This window comes from Melanerpes formicivorus, unplaced genomic scaffold, assembly GCF_026170545.1.
Source record: "Melanerpes formicivorus ecotype bairdi unplaced genomic scaffold, bMelFor1.0.p_v2 SCAF_14, whole genome shotgun sequence".
NCBI classification, from domain to species: Eukaryota; Metazoa; Chordata; class Aves; order Piciformes; family Picidae; genus Melanerpes; species Melanerpes formicivorus.
The window spans coordinates 9,994,082-10,018,256 of NW_027142366.1; the positions used below are offsets into that span (position 1 = coordinate 9,994,082).

The window sequence follows — 24,175 nt, forward strand, 5'->3', positions numbered from 1 at the left end:
GTCTTCCACTTCTCTTAAGCGCGCTGCGTAGCCAGCCTCAGCTCTTGTCCTTGGGATGTTTCCGTGACTATTTGTGCTGTGCTTCCCGTACCGAAAGACTCGCCATCCTCTCTCCAAGTCTGTCCATTTTCTGCGGAAAAGACTTTATATAGCCTGTGAAGTCCCTGCAGCCCTTTAGCACCGCTGACAGCCCATCCGATGTGGACTACGGGCTCCCCACAAGTGCAGAGTAACTTCTCCCTGAATTGTGGCATTCCTTCACACCCCATCCCCCATATCATCACTTCTATAACATCGGCGTTTTCACCCCTCTCAAAAAGACCACAAGAATGTAGCCACTTGCCTAGATACTGCTAAAGGCCATCCTACAACCCTTAATGTCCACATTTTTTCCCCCACAGTCCACAATATATAGTTTTATAATGGTGTTATTACATCCCCTCATGTGCCAATTTAAGCAACGGAGGTTCCTTTAATTCCTCCTCCTGATTTTTTTGCTTTTCCTATATCTTCAGTTGCCCTCTAGCCTGTTTGACATCCTGCAACCTTTTAGAGTCCTCTTGGAACTCTAAGGTTCTTGTGAAAAGCCCCCATTATACCCCTTCCTCTGCAAATACTTTGTAACTTCAGAGACACAGTGAGCTTGTGAAATTGGCTCATACATATAAACTGAGCAAGAAGTGCTGTCTTACCTGCTTTGATAAATGCCACGGTAGTGCCTGGTCTGGCAGGACCTGACTACCTCAACAGTAGTGTAACCTTTGTAAAATATTTCCTCAAGTCCTCTCCTAGCCCCTGATGACTGCCATAAAGCTCTTCTAACCCTCCAGTTTTCTATAGGGTGTGTCTGCATTTGGGGAATGTCTGCAATGGGGACTGATGTTTAAATTAGCTGGTGGTATTTGTGTGTAAAATGTGTGGTATTTAGTTAACACAGCCTATGTGGGGCTATTGTGTATGGCAGCAAGCAAGAGGAATGCTCATTCAACTACTTGGATTTATAATCTGGTGGTTACTTAGGACAATATTCTGAATACTGTACTTATAAAATTAATGTGTTTAGTTTAGTTACAAAGCATAGCATAATTTTCCAGGTATTCCTCTGTATTTTATTAGTAATGCATCTGTCATAAAGAAATGAAGTCACTTGTGTTCAACAGCTAAGCAGTAAATTGTGCATAGGAACTAAATCTGTATGCAGGTACATTTGTACAATTTTTCAATGGGCTATATGCACTGAATTGTCAAGTGCCCTGTTACTACTGTAAAAATGTGCCTCCAATAAGATAAACTTGTAACACAGTTTAATTTTTTTAGGTATCTAAAGGAATTTAGGACAGAGCAGTGCCCCCTATTTTTGCAGCACAAGTGTACCCAGCACAGACCATTTACCTGTTTTCATTGGCATTTCCTAAATCAGCGTCGTCGTAGACCTATACGAAGGCGTGATGGGACTTTTAACTACAGTCCAGATGTTTATTGTACAAAATATGATGAAACTACAGGAATCTGCCCAGATGGAGATGAGTAAGTGATTTTTTTTCAGTCCTAGGTGTTTATAGTGCTGTCAGTGACATTAAGGAAAGATGCTAATTTCTCCTTAGCAAACATGATGGATAGAATTCCTGCTGCAGTTTATTTGAAAACAGATTTCTCTAAGTGATTTGTCAGTTTTTTGACACTTGTATTTTGATGCAAGCATGTGTTCTGCAGACTTATCATAGAGCTCAAACTATCCTTTTGCACTGTGACAGTCTTTAAAGGATAACATAAGAAACTGGTTGTCTGACAGTACTGTTGCTGCACCTTTCTTTTTCTATTTTTTTTTCCCCAGTTGTGCTTTCTTTTTCTTGCCAACACCACAGAAATCAGCCAGTAGGTGCAAACTATGCAGTGTAAAGGTGGCTTCAAGATTTTAAACTTCTCTGAGCTTTGTAAAGATTGATGGCTAGTAGAGGAGAATGCTTTGTGCAGGAGTTCATTGTTAGTTGTCTGGTTAGCCCGTTAGTGTTTGTGTATCTTCTGGATGGTTACAGAGGGTCTTCGCTGAACTTGGGGAGAGGTAGAAGCTTTATGGAGATGAGAATGAGCAAATGGTGCAATATGACAGGCAGGCATATATAGAGCAGCTGGGTATAGTGTGGTTGTGTATCAGAGGATACACAGAGGAAATATGTAGTTATGCTGGTTACCTGTTTCAAAAAAGGCATATTAAGTGTTTTGGTTGCTGTAGTGTATATCAGCATTTGTCACAGGTCAGGTATCTTTTGTGTTAGAGGCTGTAGTCACAAAAGAAACAGGTGGATTTTTTCCCCAGAGGCTTTACAAACTAAATGACAGGATAGAAGATGAACCAGAAAAAAGCTCTAGGCAGCATGACAACATTGGGTACTCTGCCTAAGCAATATAATCCAGAAAAAATGTGAGAAGAGTTCAGTATGTTTTCAGGTGTTCCTGAAGCACTTCTGCCAGTCCTGGGGCAGCATGGGCAATTCTTTGAAAATTGACAAATGAGGATAATGGATCCTCATATCATGGATTGTTTGGAGTCAAAAATTGACCTTTCATTATTGAGTGATGAATACTGATTCTGAAGGAGGAAAAAGGAAGGAATGGTTTAAAAGGATATTATTAGCTAGGCAAGACTGTTAGAAGCAAATAAGAGGAGGTGTTTCACTAACTGAGATGTGAGATGGAAACCTTTTTGCTGCAGTTGGAAAGGTTGTCCCCAGCAGTTAACTGAAGATTGCTTCCTGGTTAGGAGCCTAACTGACATGCATGATAAGAGGTTTATCAAGTTTGCAGCCATGTAGTCTGATGATAATTAATATCAGCTAATTTAAATCAAAATACTTGCCTTGCTTAAAGCTGTATATTATAGTGGTTTATTTCATTAAAAAATTGAGATAAGTTTTAGCATCCCTCTAGTTCACTAAAGGCTGAGGAGGACATCTGGTCTGTGCACATTTTGGCACATTGGCTTAGTCTGACACCATGTGTCAATAAGCACTGTCTTCTGTCTTTCTGACGATCCTGTGATGAGCTGCAGCTGATGTCTGTGTTGCTGTGGTAGTGAATTCAGATGTCAAACATAGAGGTGCAAAACTGATGGCTGTTGGTCTTGCTCTTTGAGGTTTACATGTTGTGTAACCCTCTGAGTCACCTTTAGGACTAGCCCTTTGAGTTCTTTACAAGTCTTAGATGAAACTCAGATCACCTGTCCCAGTTGCGCTGGGTAACCCCATTAAAGCATTCCCCTGGTTTCTGGAGGACTTCTCCTGTTATGGGGACTCTCTAGTTTGCTAGCAAAACACACATCAGGAAAGCTGTGTTTTCTGTGAAATTTGTAGTTCATTAGCTGTTGATGGCACAAGTATTGAGTCTTGGTGAAAGCAAACCTAAATTCAGTTCAGCAGAAATTAGTCTCCTGACATAGTTTAGATGTTTTTCCTTGGCTTGATTTTGGTATCCACGTTGCCTTTTTGTGGGAGACATTGTGAACTGAGTATTTCTCCTTCTCTCATGTTGTATGCAAGTTGTATTTTGCTTGTCTGACAAGCTATAACTGTACCCCATGGCATTATCTTTTGTTATTAACCAGTGATTTAAAAATAATGTAGCACTTTAAACTTTGGGTTTTTTTGTGGGGGGGACACCTCCACCTGTAAGGTCAGGGAAACAACGCAAATATTTAAGCAAAAATGTTTGCCCTCTGCTAAGGAACCATGGACATAGAGACAAGCAATGAGATACAAATACTTGTACACTTCTTCCATGTAAGATAAGTCATTTAATTCTTATTTCAAACAGAAGCAAGCAAACTTAAGTAAATTAAAGTGTAGGCATGAACATCATGTGTGAGAATATGCCACAGTGTTGTCCCTTTTATGAGGTGTGCATGTGTAAGTGAAAGATTAGAGATCGTAATGAAGAATCTCCTGGGAAAATGGAAGAATCTGACCTCTGCAGAGATTCTGACAGTGGTGAGGCAGTTAGCAATGACAAAAATACAGCCCCAGATTGCATTTCCTCTTGTTTAGAGTTCTGTTCAAGCCTAGTGCTGGCCAAAGAATCTGATGGATTCTCAGAAACCATAAATAGTATTGCTACCTGAAAGTAACACAAGCAGTGGTAAGAATGTGTTGTTTTCATGTAAATAAATACCAGAGTTGTAAATGGTTTGCCAACAATTGCATTTGTTTATTTTCTAAGTAACAGTTTTAGAATATAGTAAATAAAGCTTCAGGTAGCATAAATTCTTAGGAACATTCAGTTCTGTTTAATGTTTTACAGTTTCCCATTCAAAGGAAACTATTTCTGTGAGACTTTACATTTCTTGCTCTGTCTCACTCTTTTAAGCTTTTTTGGGATGGGGAAAAGCAGTTGTTTGTTGTTTTGGTTTGTTTTTCTTTTAGATGTGTATTTTTATAAAACCAGCAGAGATCAAAAACAATTACACTGAAATAAATTGAGAGAGAACAGATAGCCCCATGTGGGTTGAAAAAACTCCTAGTAGTTGGAGTTGTAATCCGTACACGATGCTAGCCATTTTAAAGTGCAGACCATAACTCCCATAATAGCCTCTGAGAAATGGTTAGTAGATGTACAAAGATATATTGCTGATGTAAAAATTGTTCTCTGTTACCAGAAGAGTCATTTTAGATTTCCTCTGAGGTTGTTCAATAAGTTCCATGTCTATAAACAGCAGGCAGAAAAAATAATCTCCATGCTTCTAGTACCCCTTGAGTTTAGATGACTCTGACGTTAAAAAAAGTCTTGTGCCTCTTGGTGTGGAAATGATTTGAGCTTGTATCAGTATGGTAGATGTCAGTCTTTAGCTCATATGATGATGTGCTTACAGAAGTGCTTACTGCATGTATTGATAACATCTTTGTGAGCCAGCCTGCTATAAATTCTTAAAACTTTAGCAGAGACTAAGAAATAGATGAATGGTTTTTCAACTTGAAGATGAGCCGTGACGGTGGTTTGTTGGGGATAACTTTTGTTTGAAGAAGCCTGCAGAGCTGCTTCTTACAAGTTAATAAAAGATACCACATAATTCAGAACTCACTTATTGAAGCCCACATTCAAAGCAGTGCTCTAACTTTTCCCTTTCTATTATGTAGTTGTCCTTACCTGCATCGAACAACAGGGGATACAGAAAGGAAGTATCATCTCAGATATTACAAGACTGGAACATGCATTCATGAAACAGATGCCCGGGGTCACTGTGTGAAGAATGGAATTCACTGTGCCTTTGCCCATGGTCCACATGACCTTAGGCCACCAGTATATGATACCAGGTAGTCTTATTTAAAGTTCTTCAGCCTAATTATCAGGACATACTGCATGTCTGTTGTCACAGGGTACCAGAAAATGCAGTGTACTTTGCATGGAAAGTACTGTAACTAAACAGAAGGACTGTTAAATGCATCATGATAGTGGACAGAAGAATTCTGGGAGATACAAATACTGAGGTTTTGTAACTTGCAACTTCAAGAGACATGTATGTAATTGCTATGACTGCTAAAAGACCACTAATTAATGCCTTGTAAACTTGCATGTGTTTCTTGCATTCATAAATTTATGTTTCTGTTAAGCCATCTTTCAGGTTCTCAGCTTGTGTGCTTGACATTTTGCCTATGGATGGTGCCTTTTGTTTTTAATTATGTTGTGGGGTTTTTTATATATAAGATGTAAGTATTCTTTTCTGCCTCTGTAGTATATCTCAAGTTATTGTCAATATAAGGTGCTTTGTGAATCGTGTAGTGGTAGGTAGGAACTTTAGCTGTGGCCAAAGCTGGGAGCTAAGCATGTCCATTTGGAGGTATTACAAATGGATGGAAGGGGAACTGTTGGTCTGCATATGCAGTGGTCTGCATATGCTCAGTAGGAATGGATACCTCTAGGTATCCTGTAGGTCTACATATACTTAGCAGGAATGGAGTTTTAAAGCCTTGGAGGGTCATAAGTAGCTAGCTCTTACTGGACGGTGGAAGAGCGTTCTGGGGAAGTATTGCTATATGGTTGCCCTATTCTTATACTCTTCCTCAGGCATCTGCTCTTGACCACTGTTGGAGACAGGATTCCAGGCTAGATGAACCTTTGATCTGAGCTGGTATGGCTGCTGTCTTACGTTGTTACCTTTGTTATCCCATATTCCCAGCCATCTGTTGGGAGATGATAACTCTCCCTTTGCAATAATTTTAGTAAGGTTAGTGCCTTTTCAGTAATTTAATAGTTTTTTTCTTTTAATTCATATTTTGCTACAGAATTCACTGCTATATTGCCTGGTAACATACTGTTTAGTTACATATAACTTTTCTTTCCAGATGCCTCTTCTGCAAGACATCTGTCCATTCAATTTTGCTTTTTACCTTCCCTCATTTAGCGCAGGTAGCACTCTGGCACATCAGTCTGAGTACAGAGCGCTTAGCATCTTTGTAATCTTATCTGTCGTAATGAAAACCACTGGACAAGGGGACTGACACCAAGGTCCCTTCTCTAAATGTCTTTTCATGTGTTGTGTGATTGTTTATTGATGATTTGCTATATATGGATCATCAGAAGGAGCTGAAGACCTTTGTGGTAGGAGTCTGTTTAATGGCTTGAACCTACAAGTGAGCTGCCTCAAACTTATTCGGTGCCTGTGAAAAACAGTTCTGTGCCATTTCTTTTTCTGATTACAGACACCCACCACTCATAAGGAAGTCTAAACAATCAGGTGTTAGTTTTTCTTTTGTGGTCTTTTTGCTGTGTGGTGGACACAGATATTAGGGTCTCTCAGTTTTAACTAGAGAGCAGAGCAATAGCCTTCTTTGTCTATATATCCACCTTAAGGAAAAAGTGCTTGAGGAACTGTTTTCCTTCACATTGCTTGCACCTTTTCTGAATCTGTAAAAGAAACATTTTGAGTGTTTGGAAAGTTTTAGACTTGGCTGTGGGTATGATTTTTCTTTCTTGGAGGATCATTGGGGCCTGGGAAATTCTTGAAATGTAAATGATGTCATGACTAGTTACATTATAAATGACCATACCTTTCAAACTCCTCTTTGGAGATCCCAAGTAGGAGTGTTTTGGTATAGGAGGTAAGTTCTTTGAACATTTGTGTCTAGAGAAAGTGCCAGCTGAAGGTAGAGGCCATTAATTCTCATAGAGTGCTACAGATCCGCCTCTGGTATTTTATTCCTCACCTTGTGTCTCCATTGCTTCAAAGTCTGCCAAATATAATTACTCTATAATTATGCTACTAAGAAAAATATGTTCTATACTGATTTGCCATTGTGTAATCACTATGTAGCTTAATTTTACTATAAGTGGTGTAATAAAATTGTCTTAGATTTCTTGGGAGTGATTTCATATGGCTGATACAATGCCTTTTTGATAGCAGTCAGTGTGATCTTTCAGCAAACTTGTGGTGACTTACTTGAGGAGTAGTTGTAATTTCTTGCAGAAGAGATTGCATGTCCTTGTAATGACTGTTGGTCATGCACAGTCTTACAGCAATCCAAACATACTTTGGCTGCTTTTTCTGTGATGTAGCATTCACCTAGTGTTCAATATTTTGTGCCTTCCTTCAATCACTACTTTTCTAAGGCAGAGAGTCCTATGATATTTAATTCTCCCTCATAGAGGAGTTCTTTATTTCTGGTCACCTTTATTGCTCTTTCTATACATACATAGAAAGATATATAGAGAATATCTAGAGAATATCTATGCCTGTGTGGCACTGAATTGATAGCATACTCAAAATGTCATAACACCAGGATGCAGAGATACAGATGGTCATTGCTGGTACAAACACTGTCTATATGAATGATGCCAACATTCCTTCATGTGTTCTCTCTGATTTGTGTGGCTTGGTTATTCCTTACAGTTATTTGCCAGCTTTAGTGCAAGCAATGGTTTGAAATACAGTCAATTACATTTTGTTAAGAGCTGGATTAAATGACAGCATTTTGATAGAGCTGGACAGAATTATACCTGTGACTGACAGAGTTACTGTAGCTATGTAGTTCAGCAGTGTTACTTTCTTTTCCCCATTCCAGAGAACTTCAGGCGCAGGAAACCTTACAGAATGGGCAGCTAGGATGTGGTGAGGCTATTCCAGATGTGCAACCAGGAATTTTAGCAAGCCAGGCAATGATTGAGAAGATCCTTAGTGAAGATCCAAGATGGCAGGGTAACATTACTCTATCTTCTTTCTCTTTTTCCTTATTGGTGTTGGATGCAGTATGTTGTTCTTAGGTCTTCATTTGGGAGAAGTTCAAAACCCTTATTTTAACAGAGTGAAAAAATTGATTTATATAAGCAGTGTGGATATCTGTGAACAAGTTTTACTGTCTGCCCCATTCACATTCAGATTGCATTTTGAAAATGTTGTGAAAATGTTTAATGGGTGCTTTTCAATTTACTTGATACAAGTGTTGCTAATCTGTGTCAATTGAATAAATGTTCTTAAAAGTCAGTAGGGGCACTACCTTATGCTAGGTACTGGTAGTGATGAGTGTCTTCAATTTTTAAGTCATATGGACTAGCTAATGGAGTAATCACAGTATCACAGTATCACCAAGGTTGGAAGAGACCTCGAGGATCATCGAGTCCAACCTGTCACCACAGACCTCATGACTAGACCATGGCACCAAGTGCCACATCCAGTCCCCTCTTGAACACCTCTAGGGATGGTGACTCAACCACCTCCCTGGCCAACCCGTTCCAATGACGAATGACTCGCTTGGTGAAGAACTTTCTCCTCACCTCGAGTCTAAACCTCCCCTGGTGCAGCTTGAGACTGTGTCCTCTTGTTCTGGTGCTGGCTGCCTGGGAGAAGAGACCAACCCCTTCCTGGCTACAACCACCTTTCAGGTAGTTGTAGAGGGCAATGAGGTCACCCCTGAGCCTCCTCTTCTCCAGGCTAAACAATCCCAGCTCCCTCAGCCTCTCCTCATAGGGCTTGTGCTCAGGGCCTCTCCCCAGCCTTGTTGCCCTTCTCTGGACACGTTCAAGTGTCAATGCTCTTTGCTGAGCTTAATTAACAGGAATGAAATAGAATATTAAGCATACAATTGGAGCAGAATATAAAAATACTGGAATGACTTGAAAGTGTTGTATTAGATCTCAAAGTAAATCCATTGCCCAAGTTTTCTTAAGTCTTTGAAAGCTGATTCTCATGTTCTTGGTGTAGGCTTGATTATTATGTAGTCAAAGATGCTAGTATCCAGTGGATATTGTTTGAGCTCCTGCTGGAGTTTGCTTTAGGAAAAAACTGCTGGTTACAATTACTTCTACAAAATTCATGTGGAAACAGTAACACAGGAAGAGGTGATGTGAAGATGCTGTCTCTAAGGAGCTAAAGGTAGATAGGGTGTGCTATTTGTCCCCTCTGTATTTTTGGAATCAGTTATAGCTTAAGTTTCTACCATGCAAGTGCTATTAATATGTAGGCCTTAACTGTCAGCTCTACATAAAAAAAATTAAATATGATGGAAGTTAGACCTTGACAGATAGCAAAATTGACCAACTACAAGCACTTCTGTTGCATTCCTTGCATTGTGACTGGTCTATGTTGTATAATGTTGTATGGCTTCTGTCAGTCCCTGTAGATACAGTGAAACTTACACATACTCTCTGGGGATTGGAATTCATCTAACTACTGATTTCAGCCTTACTCTCCCCAGGCTTTAGTGGAGCTAATGAAAGGGACTGAAGAAAGAACAGACTCTGCGTGGTAGTCCAATTATTAATCTTTGCTATCTGAAAGGACAAAAGGAATGACTCTGAGAATGTTTCTTCTGCTACTTTCCCACCAATCCTACAGGAGTCTTGTAGTATTGTGCAGTTAATTTTTGAGAACTTCTCAGGCTAAAAGGTTTGCTGAAGTCAAGCTGCATGACATCGCTGCTGTTTTACCTCCATCCTTTTTCCCACCTTAGAAAGAAGTGAGATTATTTGGACATGATTTACTCCCCATAAACCCATGCTTCTTGTTAGCGAAACTGTACCTTCTCCTTTATTTACTTGCTCCATTGTTTCTCTGAATCTTTCTGTTTCTACACAGAACCTTGTTTGTTATCTCCTGGTTCCTGGAACCAAAGATGTTAGAGACAGAGGCAAAGGTAGAGAAGAGGGTATAGAATTTGTCCAGAAAGATTTTACTGGACAGCCTTGCCATGCATTAATGTGAGAGCAGTTTTGGTGAAATATGGACTGTCAACACTGAACATAAGAAACATCCAAATACAAAACTGGATAAGTTTTTAACGGTTTTCTTACTAAAATGAAGAATTTCCTTTCAGGTGTTTGTTTTCAGAGTGTTAAATGCACGTAACAAGAATTTTCAGATCACTTAGTGACTGATTGATTGGTAGTGCTTTAGTGAGGTAGTTTTGTGTGACACTGCTATGGAATACAAAAGCAATGAAGATTTTGCTTTGCATCTAAATGTGTTAGGCTTTTGAAATAGAAGTTCAAGGGTCCATTTAAGTCTGTAAGAGCAGAGGGGTCTGTGAATCGCAGTTGGTTTGTTGTTTGGGTGTTTTTCTTTTCACAAAAAGCAGTGTGATACCTGAGTAAAGACACCCTGAATGCAAAATTGGTTGCTTATTTCTTTTAATTGTTGACCTGTTCACAGACACAAATTTTGTGTTAGCTGGCTACAAGACAGAGCAGTGCACCAAGCCCCCCAGACTCTGCCGCCAGGGTTACGCGTGCCCGCACTACCACAATAGTCGAGACAGAAGACGGAACCCCAGGAAATTCAAATACAGGTACAGAAATACATATTAAGAGCAGATCTTTTGGTGAGTCAGTTGCTAATGGACTGGTCTGTTTGGGTTCTTCTGTAGTGTGATTGGATATTCCTAGTGGAATAAAAGCATGGCTTTCCCAGTAGCCTTGCTGTTTGGTTTTTGGTCTGAGGAATAAAGCATCCTTTCAGAATGAGCAGAGCATTCTGAAGAAAAGAAACTATGAAGCTGTAATGGAAATGTTCTTCTTTTGTGTGAAGGATGAAAATATTTTACATAATTCTTACCAAATTGGAATCACTAGATCAAACCTTTGCTATAAGAGGACCAATTATAATGGCTGTCTTTGTCTGCTTTTGTTCTATAATTTTCCATTTCTGAGCGATACTTTTAGGACCAAAATTCAGTGCATCTCCTTCTTTTCATCATTGCATCATTCACCATTACATTATTTTGCATCACTCTGCATACACTGCAGAGTGCACTGCATACATTATTTTGCATACACTGGGGTTCCTTCATTGTTTCTGGTGGTGTTTTGTGCAGTGGTACAAAGCTTAGAATCACAGAATGTTAGGGGCTGGAAGGGACATTGAAAGATCAGCTAGTCCAACTCCTCTGCCAGAGCAGGGTCACCTATCCCAGGCCACACAGGAATGCATCCAGGTAGGTTTTGAATATCTCCAGAGAGGGAAACTAGGCTTTTGCCTAACAGTCTCAGGACTGTGTATAAATGTCATTAGTCAGAAGATTTATAGAATCTTAGTAGCCCATCTTTCTCTCAAGGAATTTCCAAAAGGTCCCTAGAGTGTGAAATTCTGAGATCTGGTGGGAAATTGTTTGAGACTTCTGCTAGGAAGCAGATACAGACATGCTCTGGCATCACTTTTTCCTAGGTCCACTCCTTGTCCCAGTGTAAAACATGCAGATGAATGGGGTGAACCTTCAAGGTGTGAAAATGGAGATAGCTGTCAATATTGCCATTCTCGTACCGAGCAGCAGTTTCATCCTGAGGTAAGAACTACCTTTCTGCTTAATTTTAGCAATTTCAATTTTGTGATGGATTAGATTACCAGTTAAAGATTATTTATGAAGAAAAAGATGACATTTCACTCAGCACTTACAGCCACCCTTCTGTTTTGTTTAGATTTACAAATCTACCAAGTGCAATGACATGCGGCAGACAGGCTACTGCCCGCGCGGTCCCTTCTGTGCCTTTGCACACGTCGAAAGTAAGTGAGAGGACTGTTGTTTTGTGTCAGTGCTCATAAAAGTGAAGCATCAGTAACAGAAGTGACTTAACATCATTAACTGTAATGCACAAATGACATTCAGGGTCACTTGTTTGTAGAAATGGATTCCGTGGTTTGCAGCACCGTGCACGGCTGTGGCAACTTGCTGCATCCACATCAGAGCTGCATCAGCAGTAAAAGAGGAGGGGGCTTGCTGTACAAATGGAGTTTGTCCTAACTTTTTGAGCTTGAGTCAGCAGTTTTCTACAAATATGTCTGACTTCTTAAAATACATTAGCTGTCCTGTTGAAACCTCTGGAAAACTTCCCTGGTGAAAGTTAAACACCCTTACAACAATTTGCAGAACGAGGTGTGTTCTCCACCTAACTTAATTGAAGCCCTAGCTATGTGGAATGGGTTGAGGACATTTCCCACTGAGTGTATCTCAGCAATTTTCATCATTCTGTCTGAAATAATTTGTGGAAGCACAGATTCTCTGTAATAGTGTTTCCAGCTGACCAGACCATTTTTTTCCCCTTTTCCTCTCCTTTTTTAAGATCCTGAGGAATATTGCTATTCCTCCTAGACTGCTTTTGCCTTGAAGCCTAGTGACAGACAGGATGTCACTCATTGCTTTTTGCCATGCTGACTGAAGCCCAAGGTCCAGTGTAGTCATGGTGACACTTTATGGTGATGGGAGGGAGAGCACCTGATCTTGAAAAGTAGAGAAGTGGTGGGGTCTGACATACCTCTCTGGCACTCTTGGCAAAACAGAATAGCTAGGGTATGTGGGGATTCTTAACATAACAAACACCTGTCTGTGGCAATCCATTTGTCCACTGCCTGTCTTCTGGCCACAGCTGGCACCTTAGCACAAGTTGTTTTGAAATGGAAACACAGGAAGATTGAAATGTTGCTGACCAGAATATGGAAACATATCAAAGAACTACATCTCTTGTATAACAGCTTCTGTTCCTGAAGGCATTTGCTTTCGGGTTGTTTGTCCTAGATTGTCCTCTCCTATTGGTGCTGAGATTGCCGTAATGGAAACACTTGCTTTTGACTTCATGAAAGATGGGATTCTCCAGGCCAGACCTAGGCTAGCCATGGTAGCTCTTGTATCCATAATACCCAAGCCTTGTTAGTGCTGATTTGGAGGAGGCTATATAGTGGAAAAGCTGTATCTCATAAAAAGCACAATCCTGGTTTTACATAATATATTCAGCTGCTGATAGATAATCCCTGGAGCATCACTGCGCTGGCATTAGATAGCTGAAGTTCTTTTTAAAGACTCTATACTAATCTCCATGAGCTTCAGTGATCTCCATGAGATGGGCCATCTTCTGACTGCTGCTTTTCTGTCAGCTGTGGCCTCCTGCAGCAGCTATATGTCTTTAAGAAAGTATGGCCAGGCCGGAGGAGGCTTACAATGTAGAGTTTGTATCTTTTGTACAGCTGGCCACAAACTGTGGTGTTCACTCTTGGTAGAAACTAGAATGATGTAGAAGCACACATCCTGAATTTAATGTGTCTGTCTGATTTACTATCAATAAGCAGAATAGCAAGGGTTAATCATCCTATTCTCCCTGAACACCTTGGAATGAGAAAAGAATTCTCCCTAAACACATTGGAATGAGAAAGGAGAGGTAATTTCTCTTTGAAATGTTTGGAAAAGAGTCTTACACCTTCCTTTTAGAGTGGTGTGACTACTTGCACTCATTTATTGGAAATTAGAAGAATATGAGTTGGTTTAGGTGAGAAAAAGCTAATGAAGTTTTAAGGAAGAGCATGAATCAGGTAGTGCTTTTCCTCTGACAGTCTGAGAACTGAATGGACATGTGAGAGTTGACTGAGGATGAGACAGCTGACTGACCTTGTGCTGGGAAAGCAGCTATTCAGTGAAACGATAAACAATAACAGTGAGAGTAAATGACAAACAGCACATCTGCTTATGCCTTCCCAGCTGTTCTTTGCACTCTTGTTCTTTCTGTCTGAGGAACAGCAGGGGTCCAGTGAAATCATTGCAATCTCTAGGGTTTCTTTTTCCCTTTTTTGGATGTGGATGGTCTGGGTTTATGTGTACAGTGATACTTAACAGTAGCTTTTTCCTTTCTCTTTTGTGACCCATGCCCCTGTTTCTGTAATTTATACAATAGTGGAAATATTTGGTAAAGCATTTGACCATACAGTAAGAAGGCCCCAGAGTTGTGATAAATCAAATGCTGGACAGAACCCCCCCCCATCATTAGCAACAATCCTCAGCTGTGCTGGAAAAAGGCATCCCTGTGTCTTATACACATTCTGTTCCCTCCTCAGGCCTATACTTTCATGCACTCTATCAGAGCTACTTACTGTTTCCATTACAGAGGAATGTTAAAATTCAATTTTTAACTGTAGTTTATCATTACCCCTTCAGAAATGCAGTAGTGGCTAGAGATTTGGGGGGGTATGGGGGGGGGGGGAAGTGTTTTACCTGTAGGATTTATTAAGAAATTTTGGGTTCACTCCTGACTTCCTTACTTTGACATTTTATGTGCATGGATTATGAGGTGAGGAATGTTATTAACTGTAGTTACTTGCTAAGCATTTTGTAACTCATCATTCACCTATAAAAACAGAAGCTAAAATCACATTTATACACATTTATATAATCAAATAGCTAAGATGTTTATTAGTTCAACAAAGTAGCCTTTGGGCAATTGCAAAGTAATTGTTCAGTCACCTTGCTGAATTTGCTGGTATGAAAATGAAAAGATCTTGGTCACAGTTTATATATAAGTTAATGCATTTCTCAAAGGTGGTTGTTCCTTTTTAAGTTGAATAGTACAAATGCCATATTCTCTTCAAATTGTTTCATGGTTAAGTGAGTTGGTGCTAAACTGGAGAAAGAAAACAAAGAACGCTATAATTATGATGCCTTCCAGTCAGAAGTTTAAAGTATGTTGCCTTTAAACCCTGGTGTGGTAGAGATTCTGAAAAAATAAAGTCTAGAATACTTCAAATACATGAATTTCAATCTAGCTCTCACCAGCTTCTAATGGAGCATGTAAATAAGAGTATAACATCTGTTAGTAGCCACAAATACATCATAGTGAATTATATTACTCTTACCTTGCCTTTATGCTAATGTTAAAGGAAAAGAGAGATCTCTATTGTGTGTTTCCATGTGACAGATGCTGTGTTTGGTACTGGGTGTGTGATTGTTGAATTCTCACAGCCAAGTGTCAAATCTGTGTGTAATTTGTTGGGGATTCCTTCAACAGAGGACACCATGAATGTAGTCATACTGAACACGGGGTGTCAATCCCAGCCAGGCGCTCACCTGTTTTCAGCAGACAGCGTAGGAATTGCAAATGAATGGAGCAGCACTCTTAACTCCACAAACAGCATGACAGATAGCAGTGGGCAGTCTGGAAATGTAAGTGTAAATAATTCTGGAAAAGTTATTACTAATAATCACTGTGACAATTTTTATTTTCCTTCTTGCCAGTCTGTTTGTACTTCAGCAACAGATACAAAAGCCACAGCTGCAGTGAATGTCAGGCAGTGATATTGAACTGGTACTGTAAGCCTTAATGGACCCTGATTTGAGTGTGTATTGTTTGTGTTACTCTGTTCTTGTGCTCTGGATTTAGATGCAGTATTTTGAATGTTACAGCAAGGAACATAATTATTAATCAAGTATACAACCACAAGACACCTTAATTTACATATGTCTCTTTTTTCTATAGGAAATGTTTAATTCATGGAAGATCTTGCCTGATCCCAGCCCTCTCCTCTGCCATAATTTGTTAACATTAGGAATGAATTGATGTCCTCCCTGAACATGCTTTATACTTAAAGCTTCTTACAGTGGTGCAGTACATGCAGTATGTTTGGTAGCAGAGAGATGTTTGATTGCAAGGGTGATAAATGTAGTTTGTATTAACAAATTTTGTCACCTAAGACTGGGAGAGAGAAAGGAGGAAGAAATATTGCAGAGCTTTTATTATCTTCCTTTTAGTATCAGTTGGGATAGATACTTCAGTTAAGTTTTATGTTTGTTGCAAAACAGTGTTACCTCATCTGTCTTGTTCTCTGGTGACTTGCATTTTTCTTGCCTCATTTGCAGTGCAGAGTCATAAGTACAGACACATTTATTCCCAGAATTTGCACTTTTAGCTTTCCAGCACTGGTGAGCCATACTCTTTCGTTAGGAACCAGATTAAATATTAAATAGTGTTTAAAAGGAATTGCCAACAAATAGTGCCGTTTTGTTTGTCATGGTTTTGACTCAGCCAGCAGCTGAGTTCCACACATCACCCTCCTGGTGTGATGGGAAAGAGGATTGGGAGTGAAAGGAAAACAAAAGCCCTGACACTTGACTTCATGTTAACAGTGAATCACAAGTCCCTCTTGATGCAAAATACACATTCACTCACTGTCTTGGTGTCCATACTGCACTAAGCTGCATGGCTCTTTCAAGTAATAAGTTTCTTGATGTTTCTCAGATGTTCTTTGTGGCAGACTCTGTGCAAAGAGCATGAAAGATGAGATAGGCAGGAGCAGTGATTTTGTAGGTACACTGCACCAAGCCATAGGGCATGGACGGATATTTGGGAAATACATTATTTCATGTTGTGTTAGTTCCTTCCCTCATTTCCTTCAGCTTCTCTTAGCACTTCTTCTCTAGACCCTTCACCAGCTTTGTTGCCCTTCTCTGGACACACTCCAGCACTGCAGTGTCTTTCTTGTAGTGCAGGTCCCAAAACTGAACCCAATATTTGAGGCGCAACCTCGCTAGTGCCGAGGGAGAAGATCCCTGTCCTGGACCTACTGGCCACACTATTGCTGATCCCAGCCAGAATGCTGGTGGCCTTGGCCCCTTGTGCTCATTACTGGCTCATATTAAGAGGCTGTCAACCAGCACTGCTAGGTCCCTTTCCACCATGAGGAATAAATTCAAAATAATAGCTAAATAATTTAGTACTCTTCCAAATAAGACCAAAATTCTCATTGTAGTTGCCTTGTAAATTCAGGCTAAGTTTGAATTTACTTTTTCCTTACTGATCTGTTTAAGCTCTCATGCATGTTATGTGACCTGTTTTCTTTTCCTGCTTTATTTGCATGAGTTCTTTTTAATAAGTTGAGTCACAAAATTTGTGGAACTGTGCAATCCAGTTACTAAAACTTTTCTTTTCTGAAGAGTAGAGTCTGTCTCTATCTATTGTCATCTTGATGGTCTCTTCAGAGATTAAGATTGACAACCTAAACATGGAATTATAGGATGGTTTGGGCTGGGTTTGGACCTCTAAAGGTCACCTAGTCTAACCCCCTCTGCAGTGAGAAGGGACATTGTGTATTTTGTTTTAATTTCACTTAAAAGTAGTGTTTTTGTTTCCTGGCAGTGTCCTTTTGTTTTTCTCTCTAGCATAAAGGATTTCAGTATGTTAGAGCTGAAAAGAATGTGCACAGGGGCAGTTTTGGACTTAGGGTAAATGGTAACAGAAATACTGCATGTTGTAGCATGCTCATGGTCAAAACATGAATCATTGAGCCTTTGAGTTCAGAAGGAATTTTGTCTGAGTGAACCTTGGCTATCAATTTAATTATTTTTTGCTGTGGTGCCCTCTCTTCTACTTCTGTGAGCTCTCAGAATGTATGTACATTTCAGACTATTGTGCAGAGAAGCTGTCTTTAAGTTTCAGAAGCAATCTAATTACAAAACTTCACACAGATGAGGTTGGTGTCAAGAGATTTTCTGTAGGGATAGGGGGCATGAATGCATAAGTAATAGCCTTCCTTGAGTACAAGGATTACATTTGTTGGAAGTAGTGTGTTTTTCCTGTCCGGGATTAAGACCTCATCTGTGTTTGTATCTGCCCTCTACCTGATTTACAGGTTTTCTGCTCTGGAGGGACGTTTGGAGGTTATACTGTTCTAGGGAGAGAGATCTCTCCAGTTAAAATCCTGATTTGCTTAAAATGCTTTCAGATTCTTTGGAGCATAAGGTGAAATGAAGGGTTAACCCTAAATTGAGAGTTTGACAGTAAACAATATAGTTACTTGTTTATTCTGCCTGATTCAGTGTGTATCTGTTATTTAAACACACCAAAACAACTTAGGCAGAACTTCACTCCATTATTGTATTGACAAGTTCAGGTTCATTGAGAGCTGGCAGAATCTGTTTTAAAACAAGCACAGAAGGGGTTGAAATGTGTCATCACTGAATTTTCCACCACTGGGCTCTTAGGCATGAACATAGAATCCAACTATTTCCATACTGCCTTTCTGGGACTGGTTTTAAATCTAGTTGAAGAAAATGTTAACAGTTCACTTCAAAATGTAGAAACAAGCAATAGGCACAGTTCTGCTCAGGCTTGTTAGCCTAGGATTCTGGCACCTGAGTTAACAAATTTCACATTGATCAGAATTGTACTTTTAGCTGAAAAAATAACCCAGACCCATTTACAGAGTGCACCTTCAGTTTAAGCCTTTTACATTCAAAGTTTAAAATTCTCTGGAAAATGCACAGCAGAACTAAAAGTTCTGAATTCAGTAATGGTTTAAGATGCTAAATTCTTAATGTGTTAACAAGAAAAATAATATCTAAGAATCTCAGAAAAGAGCCTTTTGAGATTTACAAACAAGTTTTTGCCAGCACTCTGTGTATCTTTTTCTATTGAACTGCTTGATGTGATCTGATTGATTTCTTTGGAAGGAATGAAATGGTATGTAATGCTTGCATTAAACTGTGAATGAAGCAACAGAAGGATGAATGGGAATCAGGGCTGTCAGAGAGCAAGTATTCCTCTGTTGTCAATTAATGTCCTTGAAGTAATCTCCTCCTGTGATTTGTTTTGTGCACAGGGACCAAACAAAGCTATGTTCTGGTGTGTACAAATGCATCTGCTTTTGAAGTTTGTATCTTTACAATAGCTGCACATTATTTTTGTCATCTGCTTCTTTTAAAGCTAATACCTAGAGTCTCATAAGAGTATATTAGACACTGATTTCTGTCTCCTACAGATTTCCTGCTCTTCAAGTCCAACTGTAACATCAAGTTCTGGTAGCACTAGTTCTTTATCACCCCTTGGACCACTTTGTAGGCAGAGATCATTAGCAAATGGTGGTTTGTGTTCTGAGTCTAGCACATCAGCTGTTTCTTCACCCACATCCAGCTATCCAAAAGCACCAGGCTTTGAACGAGAAGATCAGGTATGTGAACAATATGGGTCTACAAGTACTAAAGCAGTTGTAAATTAATTTAGATTCAGCAGATGATGTCTGTCTTGCATATCAGCACTGCCTTTTGGTAACTAAGGACACAGAGTTTGGAACCCATTTCTTTAGTGAGCTAAACTGCATCAAATTACAGCAGTCACAGGCCAAGGACACTCATGCAAACAGTCATTTCAGCTCGGCTGGATTGCAGTAAATTCTCATTTTGCAGAAATGTTGTGACTGTCATTTCAAGCCTATATTGCCAAGAACAGAGCAAGATAATGACAGAAAAAAATAATCATAGCTAGACTTGGTAGGATTCAGTTGTAATTCTTTAATTGATGGTGAAAAGATGCGTTGATTTCTGGCTGTTGATTGCGGAATCATAGAATCGTTTGGGTTGGAAAAGCCCTCCAAGGTCATTGAGTCCAACTGTCAAGCCAACACCACTATGGCCACTAAACCATGTCCCCAAGTGTCATGGTCACAAGTTTCTTGAACACCTCCAGGAATGGGGACTCCACCACCTCCCTGGGCAGCCTGTTCCAATGCCTAACCACTCTTACAGGAAAGAAATTGTTCCTAATTTCCAGCTTAAACCTCACCTGGTGCAACTTTGGAGCCTTTTCCTCTCATTGTATCACTTGTTACTAGAGAGAGGAGACTGACTCCCACCTCACTCCAACCTCCTTTCAGGTAGTTGTAGAGATCAATGAGATCTCCCCTCAGCCTCTCTTCTCCAGACTTTACAACCCCAGATCCCTCAGCTGCTCACCAGACCTGTTCTCTAGACCATTCACCAGTTTCATTGCCCTTCTCTAGACATGCTCCAGCAACTCAGTGTCCTTCTTGATACTATTTATTAGTTCTGATCTTTGATTAATTTCAGTCTGTTTGTTCTCCCTCCTACACCTGCCTCTCTCCTTTGATAAGTTCATTACTGAGAGAGACATAGATGGTAAAATATTACAAGCCTCTTTAAGAGGGATAGATCTATACTATTACCAGTGGGAGGAAAATGGTTCAAACTGAAATTGGTGAGGAGCTGTAATGCTTTAGTTGGGGAGTGGGAAGAAAATGGGCACTTCTAGAGACAGCTGGGAGAAGGGAAGAATAATACTTTTCAGGGATATTAAACGGCTCTTCTGGCCTGTACGAGGGAAAGCCCAGAATCCACCTGTTAAAGCTAAATGGGTTTTATGCTTTTATAATACTGGTTACACTTCTTAATTGTCAGGATGGAACTGTTTAAAAAAAGGGAACTTCAGTGGCACATTTAGGTAAGCTGCAGCTAAACTGGTTAGCCTTCTTCATAGAATCATAGAATGGTTTGGGTTAGAAGAGACCTCTAAAGGTCATCGAGTCCAACCCTCCGACAGTCGGCAGGGATATCCTCCCCTAGATCAGGTTGCGCAGAGCCCTGTCAAGCCTCACCTTAAATATGTCCAGGGATGGGGCCTCAACCACCTCTATGGGGATCATGTTCCAGTGTTCCACCACCTCATGGTGCAGAGCTTGTTCCTAACATCCAGTATGAATCTACTCTTCTCTATTTTGAAACCATTGCCCCTCATCCTGTCACTGCAGGCCTTCATGAGCAGTCTCTCCATTCTTCTTGTAGACCCCCTTCAGGTACTGGCAGGCTGCTGATCATTTTGGTGGCCCTCCTTTGGACCCACTCCATCAGGTCCATGTCCTTCTTGTATTGAGGGCTCCAGAGCTGGATGCTGTACACCATGTGAGGTCTCACCGGAGCAAAGTGGCAGAATCACCTCTCAGTCTGCTGGCCACACTGCTTTTGATGCAGTCTAGGCTAGGCTACCATTGGCCTCCTGGGCTGCAAGCTCACACTGTCTGCTTATGTCCAGCTTCTCATCCATCAGCAGCCCCAAGTCCTTTTCTGCAGGGTTGCTTTCTATCACTTCATCCCCCAGGCTGTATTGATAATGAGGATTGTTCTGACCCAGATACAAGACCCTACACTTGCTGTTGTTGAACCTCATGAGGTTCAACTGGGCCCACCTCTCCTGCTTGTCCAGATCCTTGTGGACGCCGTCCTGTCCCTCTGGCATATCAACAGCGCCACTCAGCTTGGTGTCATCTGCAAACTTGCTGATGGTGCACTCCATCCTGCTCTACATCACTGATAAAAACACTAAACAGCACAGGTCCCAGTACAGACCCCTGGAGGACACCACTTGTCACTGCTCCCCATCTGGCCTTCAGGCCATTGAGCACTACCCTCTGGACGTGACCCTCCAGCCAATTTCTTATTCACTGAGCTTGTGGTTTGTCAGAATTGAGTTCTATAACCTGAGAAGTGCAGGAATAAAAGACAGAAACAGAACAAAAGGAAGGAAAGTGATTTTTGTACGTGGCAACTTGTAGGTGAGGGCAAGATCATTAAAGTTCTGCAGGCAGCACTGTTTTCTCACACATAGCTGTCTAGACAGACTATAGAGAGCTGTTCATTGTGACAGGAAAGACTTCCATCTCCCAGCACAGGGATCAAGTAATCATTGATTAAATGTTATGGAAGCAAGGCATTTACAGTATCAAATAGGTGCTTTTTGGTCACAAGACAGCAATAGTTGAGAAATGATGTAATCATTGATGATGATCTGTTTTGCTGGTTTGGTCACAATTAGTGAGTTATGTGCTGCTGCAAAGAATGTGGCTCAGCAGTAAAAATATCATGTTCTTACCTTTTTTAGTGGCCACATTGAACCTGTCTAGAGAGAGAGCAGTGATGGACTTTGCAATTGATAAAAAACCATCTAGAGCGGTGGGACGCATGTACAAAGATGTAGAGTTGTTATTGCTTAGGAAGCTTTCACTACAAGGCAGATAGGAATTTCCCAGACACAGGACTGCTCAAAAAGAGCAGAAAGAACCATTTTTAACTAATGAAAGAAAGCACCTTGCAGATTTTACCACACATCAGGAGCTCATTGACAATTGCTGACCTGAAAAGACCTGAAAAGAAAAAGATCTTTTGATCCTGGTCTGCAAGGACACAATGGGCAAAGAGAAATTGCTTAGAATTAAGTTATGTTACCCTATTATAAAATGATATTCAAAGAAAATCTACCCCTATATTTGATTATCTGTTCGTGTTATTTGTAGCATGATCACTTTAAAGGCAAATCTAAGCAGTTCCACTCAAAACTTTGGGCTGCTTTTCCACCAGCCTCTTGGAGAAGTATCCCTGAGCTGGTGAGCATCTGGGGCGTTATTTCTGTCACAGCATAGTGCTAACATGGCTAAGGTAAATGAGGTGGGCCCCTATTTCAAAGTGCATTGAAGATGTTACAGAGATGCCAATGACCCTTTGCAAGCTAATACATTTCATAGCAATGACTTGTTAATATATTGTAGAGATTTTTCTTCTTTTAGGCAAAGCATCGAAGCTTCCCCGCTGAGAATCAGCAGACAGTAAATGAACAAGACAACAAGCAGGTATTGCTAAAAGCTAAATGCTTTACAACCATAGTCCAAGGAAAATTTGTGCCCAGTGACAGGGTGGGAGGCCACAGCCACGAACTGAAACACAGGAGGGTCCACATAAACATAGGGAAATACTTTTTTACTGTGCATTTGAGACTGAGCATTGGAACAGGCTGCCTAGAGAGGTTGTGGAGTCTCCTTCTTTGAAGTTATATAGAAGCCTTCTGGATGTGGCCCTGGACAGCTAGTTCTAGGTTCTGTGAAAATGTCCAACAGATGTATGCTGCAGGGAGTACCAGGGAAGAGAAGGATATGAGGCAGTTTGAGGATGATTTTAATTATAGGAATTCCATGGCAAAGTTTTCACAGGGAAATTTTGGATTAACTTGATTTGGGGATGGATTGATAAAATTTAAGGTCAGAAGGAAGGTAAAGGTACAACAACCAGGGCTGGGCTGCCATTCATAGACTAGAGGAACAGGCCAACAAGATCTTTATGAAGTTGATTAAGGACAAGTGCAAAGTCTGCATCTGATAAGCAAAAGTATAGGCTGAAAACAAGAGCTAGCTGTCTGAGACGCAGCTCTGTGGAAAAGGTCCTGAGAGTCTTTGTAATCCAGAAGCTGAATGTGAGCCAACCATTGCTCTGGCAGAAGCAAATGCCCCAAATTATCACTGGCTGTACTAGCAGTGACATGAAGTAGATCAGTGGGAGGGGTTACTCACCTGCTTATCACTTGTTAGACCACATCTACAGTACTACATCATCATTTGGGGCTCATGGTAAACTGATGCAATCTTAGCATCTGGATGCCAGGATGGTCAGAGGAATGGAGCACTTGCCCTGCAAGGAGAGGTGAAGGAAGCAGAGCTTGTGTAGAAAAGAAGGCTTCAAGAGGACCTAGTGGCAGCCTTCTGATACCTATGAGGAGGCTGTCAAGAAGATGAAACCGACATGCTGACATTGGTACACAGTGGGTAGGCAAGAGGCCACAGACACATGAAGCAGGAAGATAACGCTGGGTATAAGAAAACTTGTTTTTCACTGTGGGGAGAGTCAAGCAATGGTTGCTGAGTATGGTTGTGCAGACTCCATCCTTGGAGGCTTTCAAGCCCAGACCTACTAAAACACCAAGTGACCTGATCTGACTTTATAGCTGCCCTAGCTCTGATCAACAGGTTGGACTAGATGACCTCCTCAAGTTCTTCCCAACCTGAGTTTTCCTATTACCTGCTGATCTTAAGAACACTTAGCAAGTTGGTTTAATCATCTTATTTTTTTCAACAAAAATGTGAATTAATCTCAATTTAAGTAGTTCAGAATGTATGAAATTCTGCTGTGTGATTACAAAGCTGTCTTCTGTTCATTTTGTTTCTGTTGTGTTTAGATATCCCCCAGAACAGAGGTTTGAAGTTAGAGATAGGGTCAGTCTTGGTCCATTAGAATAAGGAAAGGCATCTTTGAGCTGCACAAGTGCATCTGTCTGTAGGTACTGAGTGGTACAAGCAGCTTGCTGTAAATGGCTTAGAGAGGAAGAAGAGACTGAG

General features: G+C 40.6%; 1 protein-coding gene across 5 annotated transcripts in view; it reads left to right on the forward strand.

Annotated features, from left to right (window-relative positions):
- The window catches only part of UNKL (unk like zinc finger), a 44,351-nt gene that overhangs the window by 492 nt on the left and 19,684 nt on the right, over positions 1-24,175 (forward strand). The window contains exons 2-10 of one of the 5 annotated variants that reach the window (XM_068146910.1): positions 1,318-1,527; positions 5,127-5,303; positions 8,049-8,182; positions 10,631-10,766; positions 11,642-11,759; positions 11,893-11,977; positions 15,241-15,395; positions 18,986-19,174; positions 22,577-22,639. In XM_068146910.1, the coding sequence (XP_068003011.1) occupies positions 1,318-1,527; positions 5,127-5,303; positions 8,049-8,182; positions 10,631-10,766; positions 11,642-11,759; positions 11,893-11,977; positions 15,241-15,395; positions 18,986-19,174; positions 22,577-22,639 (1,267 nt within the window). Of the gene's footprint in view, positions 1-1,317; positions 1,528-5,126; positions 5,304-8,048; positions 8,183-10,630; positions 10,767-11,641; positions 11,760-11,892; positions 11,978-15,240; positions 15,396-18,985; positions 19,175-22,576; positions 22,640-24,175 lie in introns of those variants that run through there. The other 4 variants (XM_068146912.1, XM_068146911.1, XM_068146913.1 and 1 more) reach the window with 4 other exon arrangements.